Here is a 25,722-nt window from a genome sequence, read left to right as displayed (position 1 = left end):
CGTGGGATTGTTTGCTGCCCTTTCGACACAACCCCCATTGAGAAAGCGGCTGAATGGAGGCGTGAAACACTGAATACTTTAAGTACAATTTCACATTAAACCTTTGAAATAAAAGCACGTACAGTCCATAACTTAACATAAATTCTGATAACCAACCAAATGTATATTTACAAAAAAATACAGCAGACCGACATATATTTCAATTTGTTTAGAAATTCTTCCTTGGTGGTCTGTTTCACATGACCAGCTCACAATCACTTATTGTACAGTTTAAAAAAAAGCGTCTGTTATGACGATGGGGGAGTTCTGTGTCCCGTTGCCGTGTGACCAAACAGTAAAGCAGTATTTTGTTCCAGTCATTATCTGCACCCCCACCCCCAGCAAACGACGCGGAGTGCTGAAAAAAAGACATGACGACTCTCGTATCTCCCGACCTTTGTGTCGTACGAGATGTGACATATCATGGAGTATGTCGGCTCTCTCCTCCCCTCCGCAGGCGCAGCCGCATCGCTGACAACCGACGGTCGGCGGACAACCGTGAGTCACGGGGGAATCGGCTTTGTTTCAGGCACAGGTAGATACCCTGATATATACAGATACAATCCATATAGAAAATAAAAGCAGCCCTGTGGATATTTGGCCAGTTTGAACTAAACTCTTTCCAGGGCGCCTGCATTTTACACGAACGTTTGCTGTCACCTGAAGCGACATTTACGCAACTCCGAGCGTCTCTTCCGTATTATGCGCAGCTGTCAGCAGCAGCGTGTCAGATGAGTGATACTTTCTAGCACCGAATCGTTCACATTGAAATATGCAACCGGACGTGTTTTTGGGACAACCTTTCTGGAAAGCGCCGAAGGTTTCGTGGATTTGTCGGGGGTAAGTGAAGCCCCACTCATTGAGCCCCGCAGATGTTATATATGCGCCGGGGGACGTTTTGCTGCCTTCCGGACGCACCGCTGGTTACTCCGGGTCGAGCATTGTGTTCCCTAATTAAAAAATTATTGTAACGTTAGTAAGACAAAAAGCATGTAAACACACCTAACATTCTGTAATGTTCCCCCCATTTTTTTACAGGTAAACATCGGAAAATTAAGTGTCCGCTTGCATTACTTGTCATTTAGTAGCATAACTTTAATACAACGCGAAAATATGAAAAATGTCGTCGGAGGAACACACCACTACAGTTTGCGAAAACGGAGCGATACTCGAAGAAACTTTGGACGGGAGCTACACGGAGGGCTACTCGGGGGAGGATGGTGTGACGGAGCGCTCCGTGGCACAGACCCAAACGGACCTACTGCTCTTGGAGGACAAAGAGACGCAGACCAGCGCCCCGATCGTAATGTGGAAGCAAGACCAAGATGAAAAGGTCACGCCGTTTCTCCAGTTTAACAGACAGGCGGCAGCTCGGATTTCCACGTCCCCCACCTTGAGGAGAATGAGGAGTAGCGTCCGACGGCCCGTGAAGGCCATCCAGGACCACACGAAGGGGAACGGCACCCTGGAGGACTCGGTCACCTGCGAATCCCCCGTTCCGGGGAACGCATTTTCACCCCAGTACAAGCACGGGTTTCCGTTACCGGAACCCGGGAGCTGCCCGGAACAGGGAGTCCGGCCGAACGACGAGCAGGACAACCAGCCCGCCGTGTCCCCAATGGAATCCACAAACAGATCTGGTAGATGCCATACGCTGGACAACAGTTTGATTCAACATAGAAAAACGACATGTAGTGTTACTGAACCCGTTTGCGGAACGCCAGAAGTGGAAGAGCACTTGAATCAGGTAGTGCGTGTTTAGTATGCAATGAAAATCATATTATCACGATAAAATACTGTTGTTGATGTCCATTAGTATGCTTGCCTGAGAACTGGAAATGGGAGTTTAGTTTAACGTCAGATTCTTACCTGCTTTAGACATCTACTGAGTCAGCAGGTGCCCCCAGCAGCGTCCCATCGGACCGTACCAGGATACGAAGAGATCCTGCCCCTTAAACACGAGCAAACGAGGGAATTATTACTGTTAGCAGAGATTTAGCAAGTTTGACTTTGCTGTTATTGACATTTTCATTAGCTGCATTGACCGACTGAGGTATCCTCTGTCATTTAACTGAATTGTTTATTCATATGTGGGGGGTTACAAATGCAGTGAGTGTGTTCCATGTTGTCAGGTCCCCGAACTGTTTTTCTGGTCCTGAATTGCAGCGATTGCAACAACTTCGCGTCATTTAAGCATTTTTTAAGCAGCCTAAATTACCGCGTAAAATGACAGACACAAGGTTCATCAAACTGGCCATGACTAATCAGCTTCTCTCTGGTTACTTTAACAGGCGAAGGATCCATCCCCAGAACGGTAGGTAGAGTCAGTCTGTTTTAGTGTTGTTTCAATGTTTTGCATATTTCCAGAAGCCAAAGCTATGGGTTGATTTCGATCAAGCTTCTCACTGGCTGCCCCAAGAACCTCATTTGAATATCAAAGCTGTGGTTGGACTAATTATTCAAACATTAATTAGTGGGATGGATACAAACTGGGGTATCTTTTGTTTCTCACCTGCCCAGAGCCAGTGCACCCTAACCTGGTTTGTCTCACACTCATATGCTCTGAGGGGTTTAAAAGGACAACCGGTGTTGGGAGGCTCTACTGTTTACTCTGCTGGGCTCCAGAGCGGCAATTTGGACCCAAGAAGCCCAAGTTATGGCCTTGGAGTTCTGCGAGACCCCCCCCCCCCCCCGCTGGGCATGAGATTCACAGTCACTGGAATGTAGGGATTCCACTAAAATCAGGAAGCAGCAATTAGCATTAGAGTTCTTGTGCTTCATCAGCATGGAGTGCTGACATACTGCACGTATTATCCAGTGCAGTAGTGCTGGGTATCGCCACTGATTTGCAGAATCAGTTCAGTTCTGACTCACAAGGTCCCAATTCTATTTGATTTCCGATTCGATCCAATTAGCGATATTTTAGTTACAAAAGCGCACAGTTTTGCTTGGATAGGAAAGACATTCTGAGAAAACAAATGCTGTAAATTGTAGAAGGAGCCCTCAAACCTGCTGCATTATTAAAAACATTAACATGTGCATTAAGAATTGACCCCAAAGCAGCTGCATTAAAGAACTTTCTATTTAACATGACCGATAAGTGCTAAGATTGCGCATCTGGACAATGTCTCGTTAAAAGTTTTCGGAGACTAGTGGTATTTACTTACGACTTTGCTGTTGTCCAGCTCTTCACCGTCTTATGATTTCTGAAATCATAATACTGAAATACACCCAGCCATCTGCCCTTAGGCTTAATGGTACCTTCCAGCAGATCCTGCCATGTTTTTCATGTTCTGTTTAGGGGGAGGGGCCAGTTTGCCCTGGTAGGATGTTAGAGATGTGACTACTGTCCCCGCAAATGCAGTCATCAGTGCGTCCTGAGCCACTGAACATACCAGGGGCAGGTTTATGTGGTCACTGCATCCCAGTGTGTAAAAAGCCTCCATAACAACAGAGGATAAAACGTAGACCTTGACCGGAGCACGAAGACGACTTCCTGCATGCGTAACTGGTCACGGGGAAGCAGAGCGGGGCGGGTTCAGTGCAGTGCTCAGTTGGCTTGGTTGCACCACATGGCACTGAAAACAGCCCAAGACTAAGTGTGTTTCAGGTCTGGAGGTCTGGTCAGTGTTCGTCATCCTGGCTCCACAGGTGGAGTCGGTTTCTGTGCGGTCACTTCAGCACTGCAAGGAGAACTGGAGATGTCCCAGGAGGCTTTGTGTTGAGCCATTTACTGTGAAGAGGCTTTTATCCAAATGATGTACAGTTGAGGATGCAGGGTCCGACAATCCCCTGGAGCGACTGGGGATGAAAGGCCTTGCTCAGGGGTCAAACGGTGACATCACTCTGCCAATCCCAGGAATCCAGCTGTCAGCCTTCCAGTCTCAGGCACAGCAGTCTAACCTGCCGATCCACGCACTGCTCCTCGATCCTCCTTTTACACAGGAAATTTCAAACACACACTGATGTCAGGAAGCTTTCTGTTCCCTGCCGCAACTGAATTCTTCTGGCAAGTGGTGCCGTGTTGTTTCATAATCATTGGTGTTGTTCAACTTCAGAGATTCTCCCCTGCGGAAAGCAGGATGATGGGGTCTCGCGGGGTCTCGCGGGGTCTCGCAAGGTCATAAATTGGATAAAGAGATGTGACAGTTATACATTCTGTACCTGTGACAGAGAAACACCGAATGCTGGTGTAGACCTCTAGCTCATTGTCTTGAGCTGTTTCGCTGTGTGTGATGTGACTTCTCAGTTTTTGAGGTTCACGAGCAAACCCCTTTACATGCTTCCGCAAGAGATGTTTCCAGTGGTGGATGCCTGGTGTCTGCTCTTTGGATATAGTGCTGACGCTCTTGGCAGACTGATCAGTGTAGATAAGACACACCTTTGTAAGCTTTTCCTGATCAAGGTAAATTAAGTCATTATTTTAATAAAATCATATCATATCCTCAAGGTAAGATTTTCATCACTGTAAAAAGCGTCACCTGACTGAAGGCTGATTAGATCTTTCTGTGGATAGTCATAAATGCTGAAGGTCAGTTAGAGCGCATTCATTGTAAATGACATCTGCACTCTCCATGCTACTTTCCTCCTTCCCGCCCTCTTGCTTCAATGAATCTCCTTTTCTCCACCTCCCTCCCTCCGTTTCTGCACCCGCAGCCTGGAGGAGCGGAGGCGGAGTTCGGTGGTGATCAGCTTGCCAGGACTGGACGTGTCTCCGGGTGACCTGTTCGTGTCCAACGGGGCAGCAGGTATCCTGTCCTCCACCATTTCAGGTCATATGCCATCTGTCGTTTCTCTGCTGCGCGATCGCTTGCGTTTTGTTTTGATTGTCCCTCGCGTGACATGTGATCGCAACCACGAGCCTCTACATCAGCAGAGACCTGATTAACAGGCTGCAGCATGAGTGTTTTTACTCAGGGACCTGGGTTCAATGACCATGTAGGACTCACGCAGACTTGCACTCCCACTGTACCATGGAAAGTGCCTTTTTAGTAGCGTCCCCCCAAATGCTAGGGCAGCTGAATACCTGGGTCATTCTAGCCTGACTGGAACCCAATTCATCTAAACAGGATATCATTTGTCAGTGGCTGCATATTACTGGTCATAAACTGGTCATTCATGACCTCTTTCACAAATCGTGTATGACATGAAACAATAACAAAGTGGTAGACGGGAACAGGGATGTTTCCCAGGTGACGGAGTTTCTTGGTGATGTGGAATGTTTGAGGTACAGTGTTTTCACAGGTGCAGAGCTCTACCTCGCGACCTACCCTTTACCCAGGTCGTGACCCAGGTTAACCTTTCACTGACAGAGCTGTTTAACCAGCTATCTGGCTTCCCCAGTAATCTGCTCTTACCACACGTGTCACACCAATGCATGCTGTCGTATTTCTTACCACAGATACCAAGAAGTCAAAGTGGCCATTTACAAGACGTGTTCTGGTAGGTGCCAGGGACCCCCAGGATTTTTATTTTTTTTTGCAAGAATGAGGGGGGGGGGTAGTCACTGGAATCCAACACGCGTGGCTAACACGTGTAAAACTCAAAGTAAAACTGGCTCAGAGTTCATAAGTACCCAGTCGCACTGAGCAGATTGGATGCTAACAAAGAATTAGGAGAAAGCTCCACTGAAACCAGTCCCCCTCCCAACCCTCTGCCTTCCGCTCCCTCAGGCCAAAGGAAAGGAAGGCTCTGTGTCAGATGTGATGAAGCACCTGTCCACCATGCAAGTGGAGGACTGGAGGGATACAGAGCTACAGACGTACAAGGTGAGATGCTAATGACCACTGGCGATCCAGCATGACGAAGGTGGTAGAAATTTGCCCTGCAACTACTAGTGCAATGCCTCTCCACCCCAGGACTGTTCACTGGAGGGCTTCTTGAAGATCCATGGCTGCAAAGACAAGCTAGAGGGTGGAGATCAGGACCACAGGAGGGAAGAGGCCGTGTGGGAACTCTTCACTAGCGAGTGTGTCTACTTCCTCGACCAGCTCATGGTTCTGAAACAGGTGACGCTCCTCGACAGCTGTGGATGCGGATTTTAATTTGCTCGAGTTTAGTGGACAGACTGAGAAGGAGGTGCAGCATTAGCCAGATGTTCTGTGCCTGGCAGGTGTTCCTGGTCTCGTTGGCCAACTTGCAGGAGAATGACTGCCTGCAGGATGTCGACCCTTGGAAGCTTTTCGCCAATTTGAACGAGCTATGCTTGGTACGACCATGCCAGCCGCCAAGAAGGTGCACAACCCCAATGCGTGACATGCGCGGCACATCCCAGAGAAAGAACCATTCTAGAGAAGTTGTTTTCATGCTAGTTCCCATTGACCTGCAGATCATGTTCACAAAGAATGGTTTTTGTGGCTTAGAAAGGTGTGTCTGTCTCCTACAGGTAAGCTTTGGCTTCCTCACTAGTTTTTTGCGAGTCATCAAACAGTCATGGGATATCCCAGTGAGGGACGCCTCACCCGAACTGGCAGATCTGCTCATCAAGGTGTGTATGGTGACGCAGGGTTTGTGCGAGTAGACAAAGACCGGAAGGTTCATTTAGACAGCTTCCATAAGAAAGTCTCATTTAGTCTACCTTTGGAGCCACACCATGCGTGACTGCTGTTCTCACAAACACTGTGACTCATGGCCATTTCGAAGGGTTTCAAAGACAGCATCTGCCACTGCCAGCAGAAGTACTGCCTCAACTACTCCACTACAACCTTCTACGTGGATAGCCTGAAACACAGGGAAGACTTCAAGGCCTACGTCAAGGTACTTTGCTAGAGCCCTAATGGTACTTGAACCAGCAACCTGTAGGATGCAAGTCTTTGCCTTTAACCACTAACTTACCTGCTCCCCCCGAGGCTGTAAGGACAGATCCAGGGTATCTGAGGGACACCCAGTAGTTGAGGTGCTACTCTCCTTTCCAGTAGATATAGGTTGCATCCTCTGTCCATTCTGCCCATCCCTCCCCCTTCCACAGTGGTGCGAGAGCCACCCAGAATGCCGACGACTACGGCTGAAGGACTTTCAGGTGGCGCCGTTGCAGCGACTAACCCGCTACCCGCTGCTGCTGAGGAACATCTGCAAGCGCAGCAGCAGCGAAGAGCAGAGCCGGGCCGTGGAGGCCGTGGTGGAGATAGTGGACAGAAGCATACGTGAGTCTTTCCTGGTCTACATCAGGTAGTTTCTGAACCTCTTTCAGGACAAGCTCCACGTTCTTCTTCCATAGCCAGCTTTCTGGTCTATCTCAGGATCAGCTTGGGTTGCATGCATTGGAACATCTTAAGTCCCATTTAGTCAAGCACTTTTTAATCATAACTTCTTTGCATCTCCAACTGATTAGCCAATAGGAGCAGCTCTAGCCCAAAACTCAGCAATATCAATAGACAATCTCTGTGTGACATCGTGGCCTCAAGATAGTTCCTTTTGTTAGTTATCAGTTATGAAATTCAAAGCATAAAACCAGCCAGGACTTTTTTCAAGTAATGACAAATGGTACATATTGTGTCCTTTGGTCAGTCATAGGTTAGTGAAGCACGGTAGTTAAATGATTCCAGTGTGCCCTGCCGGTCAAACTGGTTTTGCATGCTGGCCTGTAGCAAGGTGCGGCTCCATTATGTGCAGCACCTGGGTAATCGTTCCTGGGAGAAGCCGCTGTTGTTCTGCTGTCAATGGGGACGGCCAGGAAGAAATGCTGCAGCTGGTGGGAAAAAAACAATAACAAATCAGTAGCTTTGCAGTCGTCAGGCTGAAAGACACACCCACCATATCCCACAATACATCTGTGCTGTGGCTCTATCAACTATCATCACATTATTCGCTAGGCAGTCTAATGGACCAACACCAGCCAATGAAACAGATAGATGAACAACTGACAACACAACTACAATATTTAAAAGTACTCAATATACTTTTAAATTGAGTTATGATGCAGGTCAGATGCAGGTATTTTCTGTTCTTAAAGCAATAATATGAATACAGTATGATTAAAAAAACATACTGCAATATTTGAAATGGTAGCATTTATAGTGTGAATACCACTGTTGCAACTGCTGTTAATCACGGGGATGACGATGGTGGGTCTGCTTCAAATAGGGGTAATGATGGTGTTGGAGATGGACATGCTTAAGATAATGATGGTGGTGATGTTACTGATGATTGTAAACCTTGATTTTACCCCTATTTGTGTAGAGGAGCTGGAAGGGAAGGTGAAATGGCTGGATAACTACCATAACATTCAGCGGCTAAAGGAGTGCCTGGTTTGGCCACAGGTGTGGGAGCGGAATAAGAGGGGCTTCGTTCCCGAGGTACAGTGTCCATTCAGCACAGACACAGGGACCCCTGCCCTTAATCTGCAATTCAGCACAGACACAGGGACCCCTGCCCTTAGTCTGCAGTTCAGCACAGACACAGGGACCCCTGCCCTTAATCTGCAATTCAGCACAGACACATGGACCACTGCCCTTTGTCTGCAATTCAGCACAGACACAGGGACCCCTGCCCTTAGTCTGCAATTCAGCACAGACACAGGGACCCCTGCCCTTAGTCTGCAATTCAGCACAGACACAGGGACCCCTGCCCTTAGTCTGCAATTCAGCACAGACACAGGGACCCCTGCCCTTAATCTGTAATTCAGCATAGACACAGGGAACTCTGCCCTTAGTCTGCAATTCAGCACAGACACAGGGACCCCTGCCCTTAATCTGCAATTCAGCACAGACACAGGGACCCCTGCCCTTAGTCTGCAGTTCAGCACAGACACATGAACCCCTGCCCTTAGTCTGCAATTCAGCACAGACACAGGGACCCCTGCCCTTAATCTGCAATTCAGCACAGACACAGGGACCCCTGCCCTTTGTCTGCAGTTCAGCACAGACACAGGGACCCCTGCCCTTAGTCTGCAATTCAGCACAGACACAGGGACCCCTGCCCTTAATCTGCAATTCAGCACAGACACAGGGACCCCTGCCCTTAATCTGCAATTCAGCCCAGACACAGGGACCCCTGCCCTTAGTCTGCAATTCAGCACAGATGTGTAGACCCCTAATAGTGCATAGCAGTATTTTAATTCTTCTGAAATTTCAAATACTTCTGATAATAGAAAAAATTCACACATTTGTGATAATTGTGTGCATTCATTGTCTACAGAACTTGAAACACCTCCTCAAGGTTGCGACGCTTGACAACCTCATTACTCACCGGAATATGCTGTTTGAAGGGAAAGTGTCCCTCGTTGGTAAGGGCCAGATGCCAGTTGCCAACTCACCACTGGGAGGCCCCCCCAGCACTGTGTGAAAGCTGCAAACTGTCTCTGCCATTCACAGAGCAACCGAAGGTGCGCGAGGTCCACCTCTTCTTGTTCGAGGAATTCCTTCTGATCACCAAGGTGAAGAGGAATAAGAAGGTAAATGCAATGTCCGCACTCTACTGAGAGCAGAAAAGTACAAGAAAGTTAGCACAGGTCGCTAACTGAGTACCACCACAGGGTGGCGCTTCTCCCTCTCTGCCATACACCATAAACCCGTGTTTCTCAATCCAGTCCTGGGGACCGGCAGACGGTTCGCATTTTTGCTCCATCACAGCTCCCTGCCAGATAAGGGAGCGGGGATGGAGCAGTGATGCGGACTGTCTGGCAGGGGGCTGGGAGGGAGCAAAAACGTGGACCGTCTATTGGTCCCCGAGAACCGGATTGGGAAACGCTGCTACAAACACATTTAAAGCCTCAGGAACTCTCCAAAAATTACAATTAAGAAAGTGTAGGTGGAGGAACAGGCTTCATCTCCCGGCAGCACCAGCGGCCCACTGGGCTGGACTCAAACCCAATGCGACCGGCACTGAGCCAGGAACTGCAGGATGGCTGCACCTTCATGGTCCTGGACCAACCCATCTCACTGGACCGGCTGCAGCTGAGGAACGTCGACCAGTTAAACGCTACAGGTGAGTTACGTGGGCCAGGCTGTGGCAGGAGTCAGCAGTGTGGGCGAATGGCATGTAGAGGGTCTAAGTGTCGATCAGGGATTCTCTTTCCTTGGCACGTGGCATTAGCTGCCAAAAAACCCCACCATTCTGAGAAAACCCAGCTGGCATGCTGCAAAAAACTGTTCGTTTTATATCTTGTAGATTCTTCCAAGCAGATTGTGGGAAGTTCGGACACAGAATGACATTTATGAACTAATGACTGGAATAAATGGATATTTTGCCATTTATTATTTGACCTCCAACCACCCATGATATCCAAGCGTATAAATAAAGACCAAACACCCCCCCACCCCCCATCCGCTGTCAGTAACTCCCCTGTTACCTCTGCAGCGTCTGGCCTGCCCAACACCTTCGTGATCCTGCACCTGAATCGCTACCAGCAATGCGTCGGCGTCTATATCCTGCAGGCAGGATCCGAGACCCTCAAGGTACTGCGGGTGTCCGTGCTGCTCGTGCTTGACCTTAACGCACAGGGAGGCGCATGGACACATGCCTGCAGCACACACACACACACCGCAGGCCACTGGTGGGCTCCGTGTGGGAAGTACACACGTTAAAAGCCAAACCAGTCATGAAGAGAACAGCAGCCTTTCCTGGGATCTGCAAGCTGTTTTCTATCACGTGGGGGAACAGGCACTTAAACATAAACACAAATATTCCTTTAAAATCACCCAAGGAGATTCTGACATACAGGTTGTCAACTCTTGCGGCCTGTGTTTTTTTTTTTACTCACCTCAGCCCCCCCAAAGGGAAACTCATTTCAGTAGTAGAACTGAGCTTTTAGTATGTAGGGGGGAAAAAAAACAAGCCTGCAGTGAGCAGGAGGACGAGCGCAGCACCTTCTGCACTGCAGCAGTTATTAGCCCTGGCTTCTCCTGTCACTTTCAGAAATGCTGGATGTCGGAGATAGAGGGCGCTGTTGCAGCACTGCAGAGACAGGACTCTCAGCAGCCCCGCGTGAGGTATTCGGCGCAGTGGCTCGAGTCCTCGCAGATCTAGTCATGGAACCGTCCCGGAAATCAAACAACCTTGTAAATAAATTTCTGTATTAGAATTTCTGCCTTATTGTAAAAGAGAACTTTTGTCTAGTTTTCATTTGTTTACAGTTAAATAAAATGCAGACCTGGGTTTCTGCAGTCTGTCTTTGCTGCTCTGGCTTCTGTACCTGAAGGGGGTCTCACATCATATCCATATTTCACATATATGTCACCCCCTGCAAAAACACCCCCTTTATTCCCAACCTGCATGCAGAACAGGAGGTATAGCGCTATCCCAAGTCACTTGGAATAAAATAAAAATCACACATCCAAAGGAAAACTGAAACATACATTTTATTCGGTATGAAAGCACAATGGCAAACTCGGAAAATGACTAGTACCTCTGGGCTTGCATTACATCTCCTGGTAACATCAGTGTAACCCTGTAACAGAGCCCTAGAGGAACAGCGCCCCCTGGCGAAAATGAATGCCAAGAAACGGACGGTTGGACACCCACATGACCCGCAAGCGTGACTGGCATGAAATCAAACCCATCCAGTTACGTGTAGTGTCGCGCTGTTTAAATAAAATATACGAGACCAGAAATAGTGTCTTAAATTTGCAGTCACTTTTTTTTTTTTTTAATATCTTACATTAGTAGATGTCCTTTTTGTACAGAAATTAAAGCAATTACACTTTTCTTTCCACAATATTAAACATTGGTTGCAGGTGACTTAAAAAGGTAATGCAGACACGTGTTAAGACGTGGGGCGTCCAGGCACACGGCCTCGGCCTCGGGGCAGGAAGCAGGCGGCCTTGGCACCAGCAGTGGCTCTCCTCCTGAGGGCAGGAGGCAGGCTCTGAGTGGCCAACACCACTGTCCTGGAGATGATCTGTGAAATCAGCTTTGGCGTTCCCCTCCTGCTACAGTGGTCCGTGTGGGCGTCGGGTCCAGACCAGGTGTTCTAAGGGGAGTTCGAGGAATCGAACCTTCGGGACTCCAGGTTCCATCAGCCTCAGCATGGACTGGGCTTAGATCTCATGATGCTCTCAGCCGACCCAGTATATTACCGTAATACTCAGGGGGCTGAGAGAGCTTACGGGCCTGAGTGCATGGAAACGCCGCGGTGTTTGCAACACTGTTAAAAGGCTTAACCGGAAACCATAAGGTTTGAGGTGCACTGCATTCCAAATGGAGCTCTAGGACAACCAATGGATGGGCCAGCAGCACTCATGTGACCTGGCCGATCATGCCCGCTTAGCACACCAGTTCCAGCAACCTAAGATCACTGCCTTCCTGAGGAGGCCAAACTGTGTCCATGGCAAATGGAGTATACTTTGTTCAAACAAGCAGCAAAATTTCAAACCAGTTAATTCCCAGCCGCTGTGTTCCGCACGACACCATCACAACCTGATTGCAGCAAAATGGAAAGTTCCATAAAAATACAACTGCTCCGGCAAGCCCATTCTGCAGACGAATCACCGTGTTTCATAAAAATACTGAACCATCTTAAAACACTGGCCTATTGAGCCTCAGTTGCAGGAGAACTCCTGCACAAGCAGGAAACTGCGTGCATGTGTGTGTGTTTGTGTGTGCGCAACAGGCCTGAAAAGAAAGATCATCATCTTTGGTTCTTAAGTAAATAACGGCTGTCTATGCCTTCCTCCTGAACGTCTGGTGAGACGGCAGGAGTTCCCTTTACGCAGTTCCTCGCATCACGTTCCCTGTCGCAGAATCTCTCTGAAATTGAAATGCACGGCTTTTTAATGCGGCCACTTTTTAATCGCCTACCCAAAAAAAACTGTAGCATAGCATTATCATGGCAGATGTATGTCATGGCAGTGTGGACGGACGGTGTCCCGTTCGAAGTGAAAGGCACTATACAGATCAGATCGGACACTCTGACATTCCCACCGCAAACCTCCTCTGTGCCCCCCTGTGACACAGCCCTGGAAGTCCTTCTCGGAGTCCTGCGATCTACTGCCAACCTCTTGGGCAGAGAGAGCCGCAGTGCCCTCGTGCAGATGCGATAGAGAGGAGTTGCCTAAGAACATACGAGTGTGAAGAGCGGTGGACTGGGTGCGTGGGCGGGGGGAGGGGGGGACTGACAGGGGGGTGTTGGGGGAGGGGGGCTGTCAGCCCTGCAGCTCCTCAAAGCAGATGTCGCACACACGCACTGGCTTCTTAGATGACGGCGTCAGTGCGTTGCGGGATGAGCACTCTGCACAGAAGATGTTTCCACAGTGCCGGCAGTGATGCTGGGGACAGGACAGACAGCCGGGGGGGTCAGACGGAATGTTCCGGAAACTCAAACGGAACACGCCGGCTGGGAGGCAGGTCACAGAGGGGAGGACTCACCTTCCTGACGGTCACGGAGAAGCCCTTCCCGCAGGCCATGCAGTTCTGCACCTCGTGGTCCTCTGTCCACTTCCGGGTTAGCGTCTGCGACTGTTTAATCTATGGCCAGAGAGGAACAGGCTTTGCTGTTGCTGTCAAACAGCCCCGTGACCTGCAGGGCTGCCCCCCCCCCCGCCTCTGACTGCTAATCCGACCTGTAAAGACTGGTTCTCCCTTCCCAACTCCTGCATGGCTGCAGTGGTGTCATCCAGCTTGTGACGCATCTCCACCACCTTGCCCTGCAACTTCTCCAGTTCCCCCTCGCCCTTTAGACACCTGGGGGGGGGAGCAGAGTCAAATCACTGGTTTTACCGCACAGAGTTCGCATTTAATTAGCCCTAACTGCCTGTGAGCGAGGTGTCCCGGCCAGCAGCAGCCCACCTCTCCAGCAGAGCACGACGCTCGTCCTGGTTATTCTGCACAGTGGCCTCCAACACTGCGATGTCGCCCCGCAGTTCGTCTGTCTGCTTCTCCAGCTCACCGACACGCCGCTGGCTGCTTTGCCATTCTCGTTTCAGCGTCGACATGTTCTCGTTCAGCGCCGCAATCTGCAGCGCCTGCTTGGACTCCACCTCCTCATGGCGCTTCGTCAGCTCTACCTTCGCCTTCTGCTCCACCGCCTGGACACCGACGCCAGGGAGGATGGGGGTCAGACTCACGGGCTCCCGCATGCACACAGGCTCACACACGGACGCGCACAGGGGACACGCTACCAGCTGAGCCTCCATCTTGTCCCTCTCCGCTTTCATCTCCTGCTTGTGCTGCTGGATGCTGTCCCGCGTGGCCTGCTGTGCCTGCTTTTCCTTCTCCAGCGCGGCCTGCTGTCTCTCGACCCGCCCCTGCATCTCCAGTTTCTGCTGGATCAGAAGCTGTTTGGCCTCCCGCAGCTCTGAGACCTCCTGGACCACGGCACAACATGTGTCAACCACAGCATGACCACAGGAGACGCACTCAATATTCACAGCATCCGACTTCCACATATCATCAGGCTCTGTTTTCATTGGTCAGAGATCTCTCATTACATCACTGGGCTCCATTCTGACTGGTCAGGGAAGTTTCCCTGTATTACCACTGTGTTCCTATTGGTCAAACTTCTTTCTCGTCCCTTAGATACAAAGGAGAATACCCAGACTGACCTTCTCCCAGCGTTCTCCGCTGGTCTTCAGGTCCGTGCTGATCTGCTTCACATTCTTCTCCAGTCGGCTCTTGACCTCACTCAGCTCTTCAACCTTGGCCCTTTCCTTCTCCAGCTCCTGTCTCATGGCCGCCTGGTGACAGTCACCCACGGTGGCACGCGTCAGATGGGCCGGGTGTGTATCACGCGGCTACGTGGGCAGCACCTGACAGCGAAAGGCCAACTGACCTGCTGCTGCTGCAGCTTCTCCAGCACCTCCCCCTGCTGTGTGATCTTCTCTTGCCTCTTGGCCACCTCCTGCTCCAGCGACTTGCGGGCAGCGACCAGCTCCTGGATCCGCTCTTCTTGCCGGGTCAGCTGGTTCTGACTGGACAGCAGCTCCTCCTGGGTCAAAACCATCTTGTCCTGAGAGGCCTGCAACGATCCAACAAGGCAACCTCTTCAACAGGGCCGTGGATATCCTGCAGAATATCCTGCACAGTCTTCCTACCCAGCACCGACCCAGGGGAGCTCTGACCGGCACCCCCCGCCCCCACCTTCAGGTCCTGCTGCAGGGCCAGCAGCTCAGACTCCTTGCCATAGCAGTCAGACTGCAGCTGCGCCAGGCTCTCCTTGACACTCTCGTGGTTCCTCTGCAACTCTGCCTTCTGGCTCCTCACTGCCTCCAGGGCCTGGCTCCCGGCAGACAGCTGCTCCTTCATTCTCGCCTCCTGCTCCCGCTGCTGGGTGTGCTGCTCCTTGAGCTCGGCCAACCGGCTCTCCGCACCCTGCACCTCCTGACGCAGGGAGGCCTGGCTGCTCTTCAGGTCTTCCCGCAGCTTCTGCGCAGATGCCTCCTCCTGCTTCAGAGTGGCCTGGGTCTGCGCCAGCTGCGCAGTCAGGGCAGTCAGCTGTGCCTTCAGCCCTTTCTCTGCCTGGAGGACGATAACGGTGATCACTAGATAGAAGCTATTCTACCAGAGATAAGATCGAAGGTAGCTGCGTGATAAGAACATAGGCCATTACACAGAGTAAACAGTCGATGTAACAAGCCACAGCTCAGGACCCCCCACGGTGCCTCAACCCCCCCCCACCTCACCTCCTCCTTCTGCAGCAGCTGACCCTTGACCTCTGCCACTTCCTTGGCCACAGCCTCCATCTTCCTCTGCAAATCAGACCTGCTCTGCTGGTGAGACTTCCCCTGCAGGCAGACATGCATCAACCACTGCTACCGCGGGGGGGGAAGAGATGCACCGCCAATGCCGACACAGACAGGCTCAGACCCTGGTTGCATCACTAAATCACTGGCCCCGTACCACACACCCTGACTTAACCCAACCAGACGCCCACCTGCTCCTCCAGGGCAGCTTTGGCTCTCTTCTTCTCAGAGTCCAGCTGTGCCTGGACCTCCTTCAGTGCCTGGGTAGCCTTGTTCAGGCTATCCTTGGTGGTAGACAGCTCCTTAGCCAGGGCATCCTGCTCCTGCTGGGCCTTCTGCAGGCTGCTGGCCAGGCCCTGGGCTTTCTTCTCCATCTCCAGCTTCTGTGCCTGCATCTCCTGGGTCAGCCGATCGAACCCCTGCTGCAGGACAGTCTTCTCCCCCTCCCGCTGCTGCAGCTGCTGCCGCGAGGACTCCAAAGCGGTGCCCGTCTTCTTTAGGTCCTCCTGGAGCGTCGAGACCCTGCGGGACAGTGGCAGCAAGCCTGGGATGAGGGTGGTGTGCTCACAATGGGGACAGAGTATGATGGAGAAAATGGGGGCAATACGTCAAGGAGACACCAGGGAATGTAGAGAGGGACAGTGACCAGTCATCAGGACACAGACAGCATGTACACACCTCTCCTTCTCCACAGCTAGCAGTTGGCCAAGCTCTTTGATTTTCCCATCAGCCTCGGTGCTACGTTGCTGGAGCTGCTGCAGGTTTGACTGGGCCTGATCTCGGGCCACCCGTAGTTCCTGCACTTCAGCATCCACTTTCTACAGAGACAGTTGTGTATCACTCAGGGGGCGGGGTCCTTCAGTGTGATTCTCTCCTTTTGACTGCTATGCGCCCTCTGGTCCACCGGAGCTGCCCATGAAGGACACCGACCTTGATGCGACCCTCAAGCTGCTCTGTGCTCTGCTCTGATGTTAGCAGCTTGTCTCGGCTCTCCTTCAGGTTGGTCTCTAGCTGTCCACACTGCTCCTGCTTCTGCTGCAGCCGAGTCTTGAGCTCCTCCACCTGGGCTTGACTCTTCAGAAGCTCCTACACAGAACGTCAACGGCTGAGCTACCCAAAATGGCAGACCCCATGACAGACCGAGAACAAACCAAAATGCCAAAACAGCCGCTTATCAACAAACCAGGACCTTTCTTGGTGTATTGGCCTCACCTGCTGCTTATCCTGCAAAGCATGCTGAGCCGTCTCCAAATGGTTTTGCAGGTCTGCCCTCTGAGCACTTTTGGAAGCCTCGGCGGACAGCAGCATCTCAGTCTTGGCCTTGAGCTGCAAGAAAACCAAAAGCAGATAATGGTCCAGCTGGACTGGTGCTTACTAGACGCCACTAGAGAGATGAAATAATTCTATCCTTGGCAGTGTCAAGACTTAGTAATTGGCATGCTTGTTAAATCGCAGGTTATATACACCTTCCATAGCAGTAAGTGTAAGACAGAGAAGATTTGAAATTCAAGGACTCAGACATGACACATGTTAATTACATCACACCTATGCTGTGGTCTATGTGACCAGCCCTGCGGGAGCAGTACCTGAGTGTCCATCTGGGCCAGCCTCTCCTTGGTCTCACTCAGCTGGGCAGACAGTTCCGCGTTGGATCTCTCCAGCGCCGAGCAGCGGTCTTGCGCTGTGCGGAGGTGGGTCTTCTGCTCCTGCACTTGCTCATGGAGATTCTCCTGGGCCTGCTTGTGACTCTCCGACTGGTTCTTCAGCTTGTCTGTCAGCTGCGTGACCTAAAGTGTATAGACCAATTCTGGCTGAATGTAATGTGCCAAAAGCAGACCACCTGAACAAAATGTCAGGATTCTCCGAGTGACCGTCCCCTGCCTCTCTCAACCTCACCTGCTCCTGTAGAGCATGGCTCTTCTCCTGCAGCTGGTTGAGAACAGCGGTCTCGCCCTCCCCAGCCTGGATCTTGGCACACAGGTCCTCCCGCTCGGCCTCCAGCTGACCCACGCTGTCCTTGCTCTTCTGCAGAAGTGCCTCCAGGTTCTGGATCTTCTGGTCTTTGTCTCCAATCTGGCGCAACACCTGCTCCAGGTCATTCTGGAAGATGAAATGTAATTTCACTAATTAATATTAGTGAAACTCCCCATGGTGTAGAACCTTCCAGAACACAAAAAAAGCATCTACTCCGAACTGCTCACTTGTGCTTCTGCACACATGACCTGCTGCATCTCTGTTTGGAAATCATACTGGACAGGCCAACATCAGCCAGTACCTGTGCCTCCCTCAGCTTCCCCGTAGTGGTCTGTTGAAGGTTCTGGGTCTCCTGGTGTTGCTGCCGTGCCTTCTCCAGCTGGTGCTGCAGGTCCGCAGACTTGCCCTCAACCTCCTTCACCTAAAGGAGTCCATCAGCGACAGGTCAGCACCGGCTCAGAAAACATCTGACAAAAGCAGCAGAAGTCTTCAATCCATACAGAAATGTCAAAGCTGAATTTAATCCATCTTACCTTCTCTTCGGCCCGGGACAGTTTGAGCTGCAAATCGGCTACTTGCTGCTCTCGATCCTTCAGCTTCTCCCCAGACAGCTGCCTCTGCTCCTTCAGCCGGCCTTGGACCTCCCCCAGCTGCCTCTCTGCCTCCAGCAGCCGGCTATGTAGCTACAAGAGGAGTAGCCTTTAGCATGCCCACTGAGCAACGGGCCTTAGCATCCTTAGTGTGTTCCTTCCCACTTAGCACCCTATTTGAACCCTTTTACCCCCATACTTTGATCAGGTTAAAGTTTTGGATACTTTGATACAGAGCTATAATGTTGCTATGAAAACCTGAGCGCAATGCACACACACAGAAATCAGTGCTGCAGTGATGCAATATCAGCTGCGCTGGCTTGGAGGCGGCCCACCTGCTTGATCTCGCTCTGCTGCTGCAGATTCTGCTGCTCGCGCTGCTCCTTCTGCTGCTGTAGCTGCTTGTTCTCCACCTTCAGCTGCTGATGCTGCACCTCCAACTCAGCCAGCTCCTGCCTGAGCCGGCTGCCCGCCTGGCCCTTCTCTCCTGCCTCAGTCTGCGCTCTCTGCAGCGCGGCCTGCGATGCCTGGGCTTGCGCCTGGGCCTGCTGAAGCTCCAGCTCTCTCTGCTGCAGGCTGGCCTGTGCCGCCTTCCTGGCGGAGCGCTCGCCGTCCAGGCTCTCCTCCATCTCCCGGCACTCCTGCTCCTTGTGGGCCAGCTTCTGCGACAGGCTCTGTGAGCGAGAATGGACACACCGGCGGTCACATGACCAACTCTTCACATAACACCACAGCTGCCAGCAAGAAGGACCTGAGTTTCCAAAAATAAACATCAGCACAACCTCCTCAGATTCTCCAAAGTCCATCTCAAGCACAACATCCCTGAAACCTAAGGGGGGAGGGGGGAGGGGTTCCAGGACACTGCATTCCCCACAACATTCACCCAGGAAATGACAAGCCCCTAAATGCAGGAATGGGCTGTATATCACTATGACACTGGGCAGGCCCTGTCCAAACTCCATAAAGGCAACATGGATAATCTGCATCAGACGCTGGCTTGCCCCAGGCATCCATCCATTTGTGTGTGTGTGTGTGTGTGTGTGTGTGGGGGGGGGGGGGGGGGCTACCTGACTCTGCTGCTGTAGCTGGTGGATTTGCTGGCTGTACACCGCTGCCTCTTGGGGCCCCTTCTCCAGCTCCGCACGCAGCTGTGATATGGTCGTCTGCAACACATACGTCAGGGTAAACCCACACTTGCGCACACACAGAGCTGCAATGTTCACACACAAGCGAATTCCCACTTGTCTACAGGACACCCACACGTCTACGATTCCGCTGTACCTGACAGACAGACAGAGACAAACTTTGTCCTGCTTTTGCTACAGGCTCAGTAAGAAACAGTACTGCAGAGAGGGGTCTATACACCAGTAAGACCAAAGGGTCCAGTGGGCTTTGGTGCCAAGATGTGTGAGAGAGAGAGAGAGAGAGAGAGAGAGAGAGAGGAAGTACAACAACATTTACCTCCAGATCATGAACCTTCCAGAGGAGAGTGAAGAAAAGGGCCAGCAGGACACAGACAAACACACACAGACACCATGAGAGAGAGCGGCTGAACCGCCATGTTAGCCAGAGCATGTTAAGCAAAGCGCAGGCAACAGAGGACAGGTTAGTGAGCAGGGGACTGTGGTAACACTGGGCATTGCTGACACCTCAGCAGGGCACCCCGGGGTACCTGGGGGGCACAATAAGGTCCGCCCCCCCCTTAATGGAAAGCAGCCATTCAAAGGCTTTTAAAGAACGAAAGAACAAAAGTGCATAAAGATCTAATGAGCATATTTAGCAAAACTCGGATTTTTAAAATTTCCATCACGAACAACAATACCCAAGGGAGAAGACATAAGCTTATACGCTTGTAAACACAATTTGATTTCTTTAAAAAAAAAAAAAATTTTTTTTTACTATATTGCAGAAAAGGACTCAAACGCCTTTAAAAGCGGTCAGCAAAAGCCAGAGTGGAGCACCACCTGCAGCGTGTGTGGAGAGCATTCAGCCTGGCAGGGCCGTGTCCTCAAGGCCACCCACAGCCAAGCCTGATACACGGCCAATGAAACCAGTAAGGAGTTACCTGGGAAGCGCTGTGGTCGGCCTGCAGCTGCGCAAACTGCCTCTTGAGCTTCTCGGACTCCTCCTCGCGCTCACGGGTCATGTTGTCCATGAGGGTCTGCACCTGGATCAGCTCCCTTTTCAGGACGGCCACGTCCTCCACGCCGGGCCGCTGCAGCTGTGGGTCGAGGAGTGGCACGGGTCCAAACGACCGCATGGAAACCACACTCACAGACGCACCACCCGCTCCCAGCTCAGAAAGCCTGCAGCTTCTGAAGACATCATTGACCACATGCAGCCGAGCGCGGCCAAACACAGCCCACCCTCATCCCCACTGCATCTTCTTCTTATAACTTATTACTTTATTTACTTATCACTACTTAAACTGTATCATCTAGCAATGTCTTGCCTCTAAATGCAACTGTGGCATCAGAATTTCATCATGTTCCTTTGACACCACGTGACGACAAAACTTCAGTCACATCTGAATAAGCAGAGACCCAGAAAGCTAGACACAGGTGCCACTACACACTCAGCCGGGTCACCACTGACCCATGTGACTAAATGGTCCTAAAAATGTGGCCCATAACCCTGTCAGCAGACCACTGGAACGAGACGACGGGGGATGCCGCACAGCGCCACACTGTAGCGAAGGCCCTACCAGCTCTGTGTGCAGGTCCTCCTTCTCCTGCTTCTCCCGCTGCAGGTCCTGGGCGAGCCGGGCGCCCTGCTGCTCTGCTGCTTCCCGCAGGCTCTTCTCCTCATCGTAGCGGGACTTGACGTCTGCCAGTTCACAGCACGGGTCACGCTCCCGGCCCGGGACTCTCTCACTAATGCACACTCACACACACGCCCCTCGGAGGTTGACACCTGCCTACTATCTCGGTGGCCAGCTGGGCAGCCTTCTGCTCGAACAGATCCTTCATCTGCTTGATGTTGAACTTCTCGGTCTCGGCCTCATGAAGCTTCATCTCCAGTTCTGCAAACAACATGCCCACATCAGCATGAACCCATCCCATGATGTTCTCCACCCTAAACATCCACAAGATCAGCACCGTAAAGACATACCGGGCCCATGGATGTCTCCAGTATCGCAACAGACCCCCTGCAGTGCTGAGCACGTTTGTCTCACACAATTAGTGCCACTCCATCCTCCCCATTAGCAGCCGAACCTCACGCCTGACCCGCGAACTCCTGTATTCACTGTTACCGTGGTGCCTGTTGCCATGGCCCCATGTTGCCAACACAAAACACTAAGGCGTAAAAGTCAAAATTTACCCGATTCATCAATGCTGGCTTGGCCATCGTTCTGCACGTTCTAGGAGGGAAAAAGAATAAAACAGATTCTCACAGAGACAGTGCGGGAGATCAGATCTGTGTGCTGACGAGCTCCACCAGTCAAAATGGTGGTAATCAACTACAGTAATTTGTATTTAAACAGCAACTTAAAGGAGCAGCTAATATTCAGATGTACTTAAATCAGCTTAGCCTTTAATACAAGTGACCAGATCTTCAACAGCAAACGAGCTCTGCCCAAAACTGATGACACCAACATAAATGAGGAACAGCAGAGTGGATATTTTATTCGCTTCTCCGCATCCCCAAAGCTGGCGATGGAGTAATTAAGAGGAATTACTTGCTTGAGCTGCCCTTGAACCTTGTCCAGCTCTTTCTTCAGCTCTCCAGAAAACCATTTCTCTTCCTGGATAAGAGAGGGAGGGAACAGTTAATGCCGCGCTACACTAACCAGGCAAATGGGCGTGAGCCCGGAGGAGCTGCAGTCATGGCGATTCCATAATCATCGGGCAAAGGTGAACAACCGACAGCTCAGTGCCAGATAAAGCCCTGAGTTCATCGCCCTGAGCACCAAGCCTGGATTCAGTGTGGCTTAGGCAAGAGGAGGGATTTCAAACACTACCTTGAGGGAGGCATGCAGGTCCTGCACTTCCTGTCTCAGCAGAGTGAGATCCTCCCTGTAAGAACAGGACAGAGATCAGAGGATGATTCAGACATTTTACAGATTTCTCTATCTGTGCCCAGGCAATAAATGCAATATTCTAACTGTGGGTGTATCATTCTTGACAGGGAGAGAAAACCCAGCACTGCCTGGGCCAACATTCAGAGGTTCTGTCGCACAGCAGTGACAGCAGGGGACAGTGGTAATGCGGGAGAGCCAGCGTAAAGGCTGGTTCATACTTCTCTGCAAGTGTATTAACAGACGCGTCTGCTCCAATGTGTATGGCATGTTTGACGTCATTGTGCACCTATGAGGACGAACGCCTGCTGTATTCAAAATTTGTGCACGCGCAGTGGTGCACGCGCAGTGGTGCACGCGCAGTGGTGCACGCGCAGTGGATGATCGATTTGCTAGCATCCACTTTAAATATCAAGATGGATGCTTTTGCCAAGCATTGGGGTAGTTTGCAAACCCTACTGACTATTTATGAGGTAATAAAACCGCTGCATACATATAAATGCATGTGTATGTGATTGCAGGCTTGAACTGAAGCCTAGAATTGAAAATCTAACACCAGCCAGCGGACCAAAGTTGGCAAACCCGTGAGCTGGTTCTCTGAATTTGTAAAACACTGAGAAACAGACACATGCCTCACTGCTGCGGTACGTGTGCATAGAATATGAGGATAATAATTGATATTCCGACGATATTATTATTATTATTATTATTATTATTATTAATGATGATATAATAATTAAAAAATAAAAATACAACATGTTTTGAGCATGTGCGAAGTACTGGACTGGAGAACTATGAACGTTTTTGTGTTTGAATACACAAGCGAGTGGCTTGTGTGAAGAAGTATGAAACAGCCTTAACTGTTAGCATGTGGGAGGCAGCATCCAAATCAGGAACATTCAGTATTATCCTGCAGCATAACTGAACTTTATCTAGGGTTAGCATGCAGATGGCACTGCTCACTGAAGGTTTGCTCAGTGTTTACACAGTACAAACCCATCTGATTCAGCTTTATGTGCTATTTATATGTAGCGAGTACTCTTTGATTCTGCTGTATACAGTGTTAATATGCCATACAAGGAGGGCACTGTTGGATTGAGTGTTTGAAGCAGTTTTGTCCTCTAGGTGGCGCTTACCTAGCAGGCCCCTGACTTGGCATCTGATCCCCCACCTCGTGGAACAGCTCATAGTGCTTAAACAGCTCCTCAGCTGAGTTGTGAGACTTCATGCACTGGGGGCAGATGAAGCCCTTCGAAAACACAGACACATGTACGTGTGAAACCTGCAGACAACCACAAACCCCCAACAATAAACCAACAGCCTCATTCTCTTCCACATCAGCCATTATCAAGGAGGGTCAATTCATCCCGGTCTAATTAATTCAATTCCAGGTGCAAAACAGCTCCCTGGAGTGGCAGGTGGGTGCTTTTGGCACAAAAACTGCCGCAATATGTAGTACCTATGCGGCATGCCAGCACGACGACAGGGCAAAAAACGATGAACCGGATATGCCACTTACCTCGGAGGACTCGCTGTTGACGTCAGCGGCCTGTTGGTCAGCATCCGCTCCCTGGGAGCTGCCTTTCCCAGGCGTCTACAGGAAAGTCGGAATAGGGGAAAGTCAGTCAAAATAGTAAAGGTTCATAACAGGTGGGGGCCCAATCTCAGCCTTGGGAAGCTGCAGTCACTGATCCTGTGAACCACTCTAAACGACCCATTTCACAAAAAAACAGCTTCAGTTGTTTACTAGTGGCAGGCTGGGCTATGGAATGGGGTGACTAACTTTGAAGTTTGAAAAAACATCAGGGCGTCCGGTTAGATAAAGCTAACGCTAACATCACTTCCACCTATACGTCATGCAGGCACGGTGAGGTGCAGACCCAACTGCCTTTGACATCAGGCGGAAGCATAACGCTCAACCCCCAGCCCACATGCCACCTCTTGCAGCCACAGGGGAGTACCACTGCGACAGGGCCATGTCCTTGATCTATGGTCAGCTATTATCACCAGATGTCACCCACCAAAAATACTACTGAGCCACTGTAAGAGAGTGCCCATTAAACCCAAAAGCCAAGCACACTCTTTAACACTGCTGAGCCTTGGCTCCATCCCATGCGATACCATTTCCAAGTTTCCAATACAGATGATGTGATTTTGGCAGCATGCTTGCGTTACAGAGGGGGTGATTAATGGAGAAGTAAGAGTCTGATCATGTGAGAACAGTGTGGGTGTGGGGGGGATGACCCCACACAGAGTGGGAGTGGTACCACATATATGGGATACTGACAGGGTGAGGTCAGGACAGGCAGCAATGACCAGTAGTGGCATGCAGCATAAAATCCCCACACAGCAGTGCCACTCAACAGGGGGCGACATTTGAAAGAAGCAGGGAAAGAGACCAAAAGCCATCCTTAGGTGAAGTTTTTTTACAAATTCAGACTTGACAGTTCTCTCAGAAATAATATCATTATTAAAGTGGACTGCGAAATAAGACATCATAAACCAGTGGAAATACATATGGTTTTTTCATACGGGCCGACACTATCTTAATCACACTACGCCTGTTTCGTCTCATTCAAAAACATTTCAGCGTATGTGAGAAGACAACTAAGCACACAGACTTCATGAACCTTTGTCAAACGCCTCTAATCACGTCCAGGCTATACAAGACGACCGGAGGCTGACCGAAAAATACTGGTTTCCCCAGTCACCTAATCACGCCCAAATCTGCATTTTGCGCTAATCTGTTTTAGGCTCGAATCGGAGTAATATTTACAGCCCATCGCTGGGGGGCTACAAGGGCCATACAGCAGCCCAGAGTTGTGCGGAGGTCTAGACAGCAGCGGGGACGTCCGCTTTTCCCGTCATCACATGACCCAAATTGCATCACCAGCCAGTTAGCCTCACTGGGAGAAAACAAATACGTACACAGGGTAATATTCCGCTATAGCTACGTGCCACTGATTCTGCAGCCTATCTGCACGGCCGCGCGGGAGTCCTAGGCTCACGGGCCGCAAACTGCCTCGAGACGGCGGCGGCAGCAGCAGGAGGAACGCCCACACGCTAACGCAGTTAGCCAGACGGCTAACCCAACGTGTCAGCAAGCCAACGGGAGGGGGAAGCTGGACGTCTAGCGGCCCCGGGCACCGGGCGCATAAGTAGGACACTGCCCGTTTTTAAATTCCCGGTGATCTCAGTCCTCCAACTCCCGGCCCCCTGGCTTCGAGGCGAGGAAGGGCAGAGGCGCCGGTGTCAACAAAAACGACGGCTGCTATTCCCGGCCCATAACCCCTTACCATCTGCAATATCCGTCTGAACATGGCGTCGCGCCGTCTTTATGTGTCCACCAAAATCTAAAAAATACTATTTAAAAAAAAAAGGAAAGGAAAAAGTAAAGTTTATTCCACAATACTCTTCCCTAGCACACCTGACCAAGCCTGCTTGGTTCTGACAGTCTCCGTAAACGAGCGTAAACCTGGGCGGGATT

General features: G+C 50.8%; 2 protein-coding genes across 8 annotated transcripts; one reads left to right on the top strand and one right to left on the bottom strand.

The window, feature by feature from the left end:
• The first annotated feature begins 289 nt into the window (after positions 1–289).
• On the top strand, positions 290–11,133 carry plekhg7 (pleckstrin homology domain containing, family G (with RhoGef domain) member 7). Of its 6 annotated transcripts, none has more exons than XM_048970165.1 (17): positions 291–574; positions 1,078–1,789; positions 2,331–2,353; positions 4,696–4,811; positions 5,441–5,481; positions 5,712–5,807; positions 5,898–6,047; positions 6,152–6,247; positions 6,425–6,526; positions 6,682–6,795; positions 7,007–7,181; positions 8,218–8,333; positions 9,175–9,262; positions 9,351–9,430; positions 9,816–9,963; positions 10,336–10,433; positions 10,894–11,133. In XM_048970165.1, exons 2-17 carry the CDS (start codon positions 1,160–1,162, stop codon positions 11,002–11,004), a joined length of 2,184 nt encoding a protein of 727 aa, XP_048826122.1. In that variant the 5' UTR covers positions 291–574; positions 1,078–1,159; the 3' UTR covers positions 11,005–11,133. The 6 variants fall into 6 exon arrangements, with proteins under 6 accessions (XP_048826150.1, XP_048826122.1, XP_048826141.1 ...); XM_048970184.1 differs by having other exon boundaries at positions 292–879; positions 1,078–1,786; positions 4,696–4,787; XM_048970169.1 differs by having other exon boundaries at positions 292–879; positions 1,078–1,786.
• Positions 11,134–11,320: 187 nt separating this feature from the next.
• On the bottom strand, positions 11,321–25,722 carry eea1 (early endosome antigen 1). 2 transcript variants are annotated; one of them, XM_048970130.1, is made up of 28 exons: positions 25,532–25,722; positions 23,755–23,829; positions 23,372–23,484; positions 22,179–22,233; positions 21,897–21,962; positions 21,539–21,578; positions 21,135–21,239; positions 20,922–21,043; positions 20,283–20,438; positions 19,285–19,380; positions 18,553–18,891; positions 18,161–18,310; positions 17,929–18,048; positions 17,550–17,753; positions 17,240–17,440; positions 16,866–16,979; positions 16,584–16,739; positions 16,332–16,471; positions 15,845–16,175; positions 15,594–15,695; positions 15,052–15,429; positions 14,744–14,929; positions 14,517–14,648; positions 14,094–14,279; positions 13,762–14,000; positions 13,536–13,656; positions 13,342–13,440; positions 11,321–13,241 (listed from the first exon to the last, which is right to left on the bottom strand). In XM_048970130.1, exons 1-28 carry the CDS (start codon positions 25,553–25,555, stop codon positions 13,119–13,121), a joined length of 4,173 nt encoding a protein of 1,390 aa, XP_048826087.1. In that variant the 5' UTR covers positions 25,556–25,722; the 3' UTR covers positions 11,321–13,118. The 2 variants fall into 2 exon arrangements, with proteins under 2 accessions (XP_048826087.1, XP_048826097.1); XM_048970140.1 differs by lacking the exons at positions 23,755–23,829; positions 25,532–25,722 and having other exon boundaries at positions 21,901–21,962; positions 23,372–23,455.

Source organism: Brienomyrus brachyistius, chromosome 1 (genome assembly GCF_023856365.1).
Source record: "Brienomyrus brachyistius isolate T26 chromosome 1, BBRACH_0.4, whole genome shotgun sequence".
In the NCBI taxonomy this organism is placed as follows: Eukaryota; Metazoa; Chordata; class Actinopteri; order Osteoglossiformes; family Mormyridae; genus Brienomyrus; species Brienomyrus brachyistius.
Note: the sequence above shows the minus strand (reverse complement) of the source record. Positions and strands in the feature narration are given on the sequence as shown.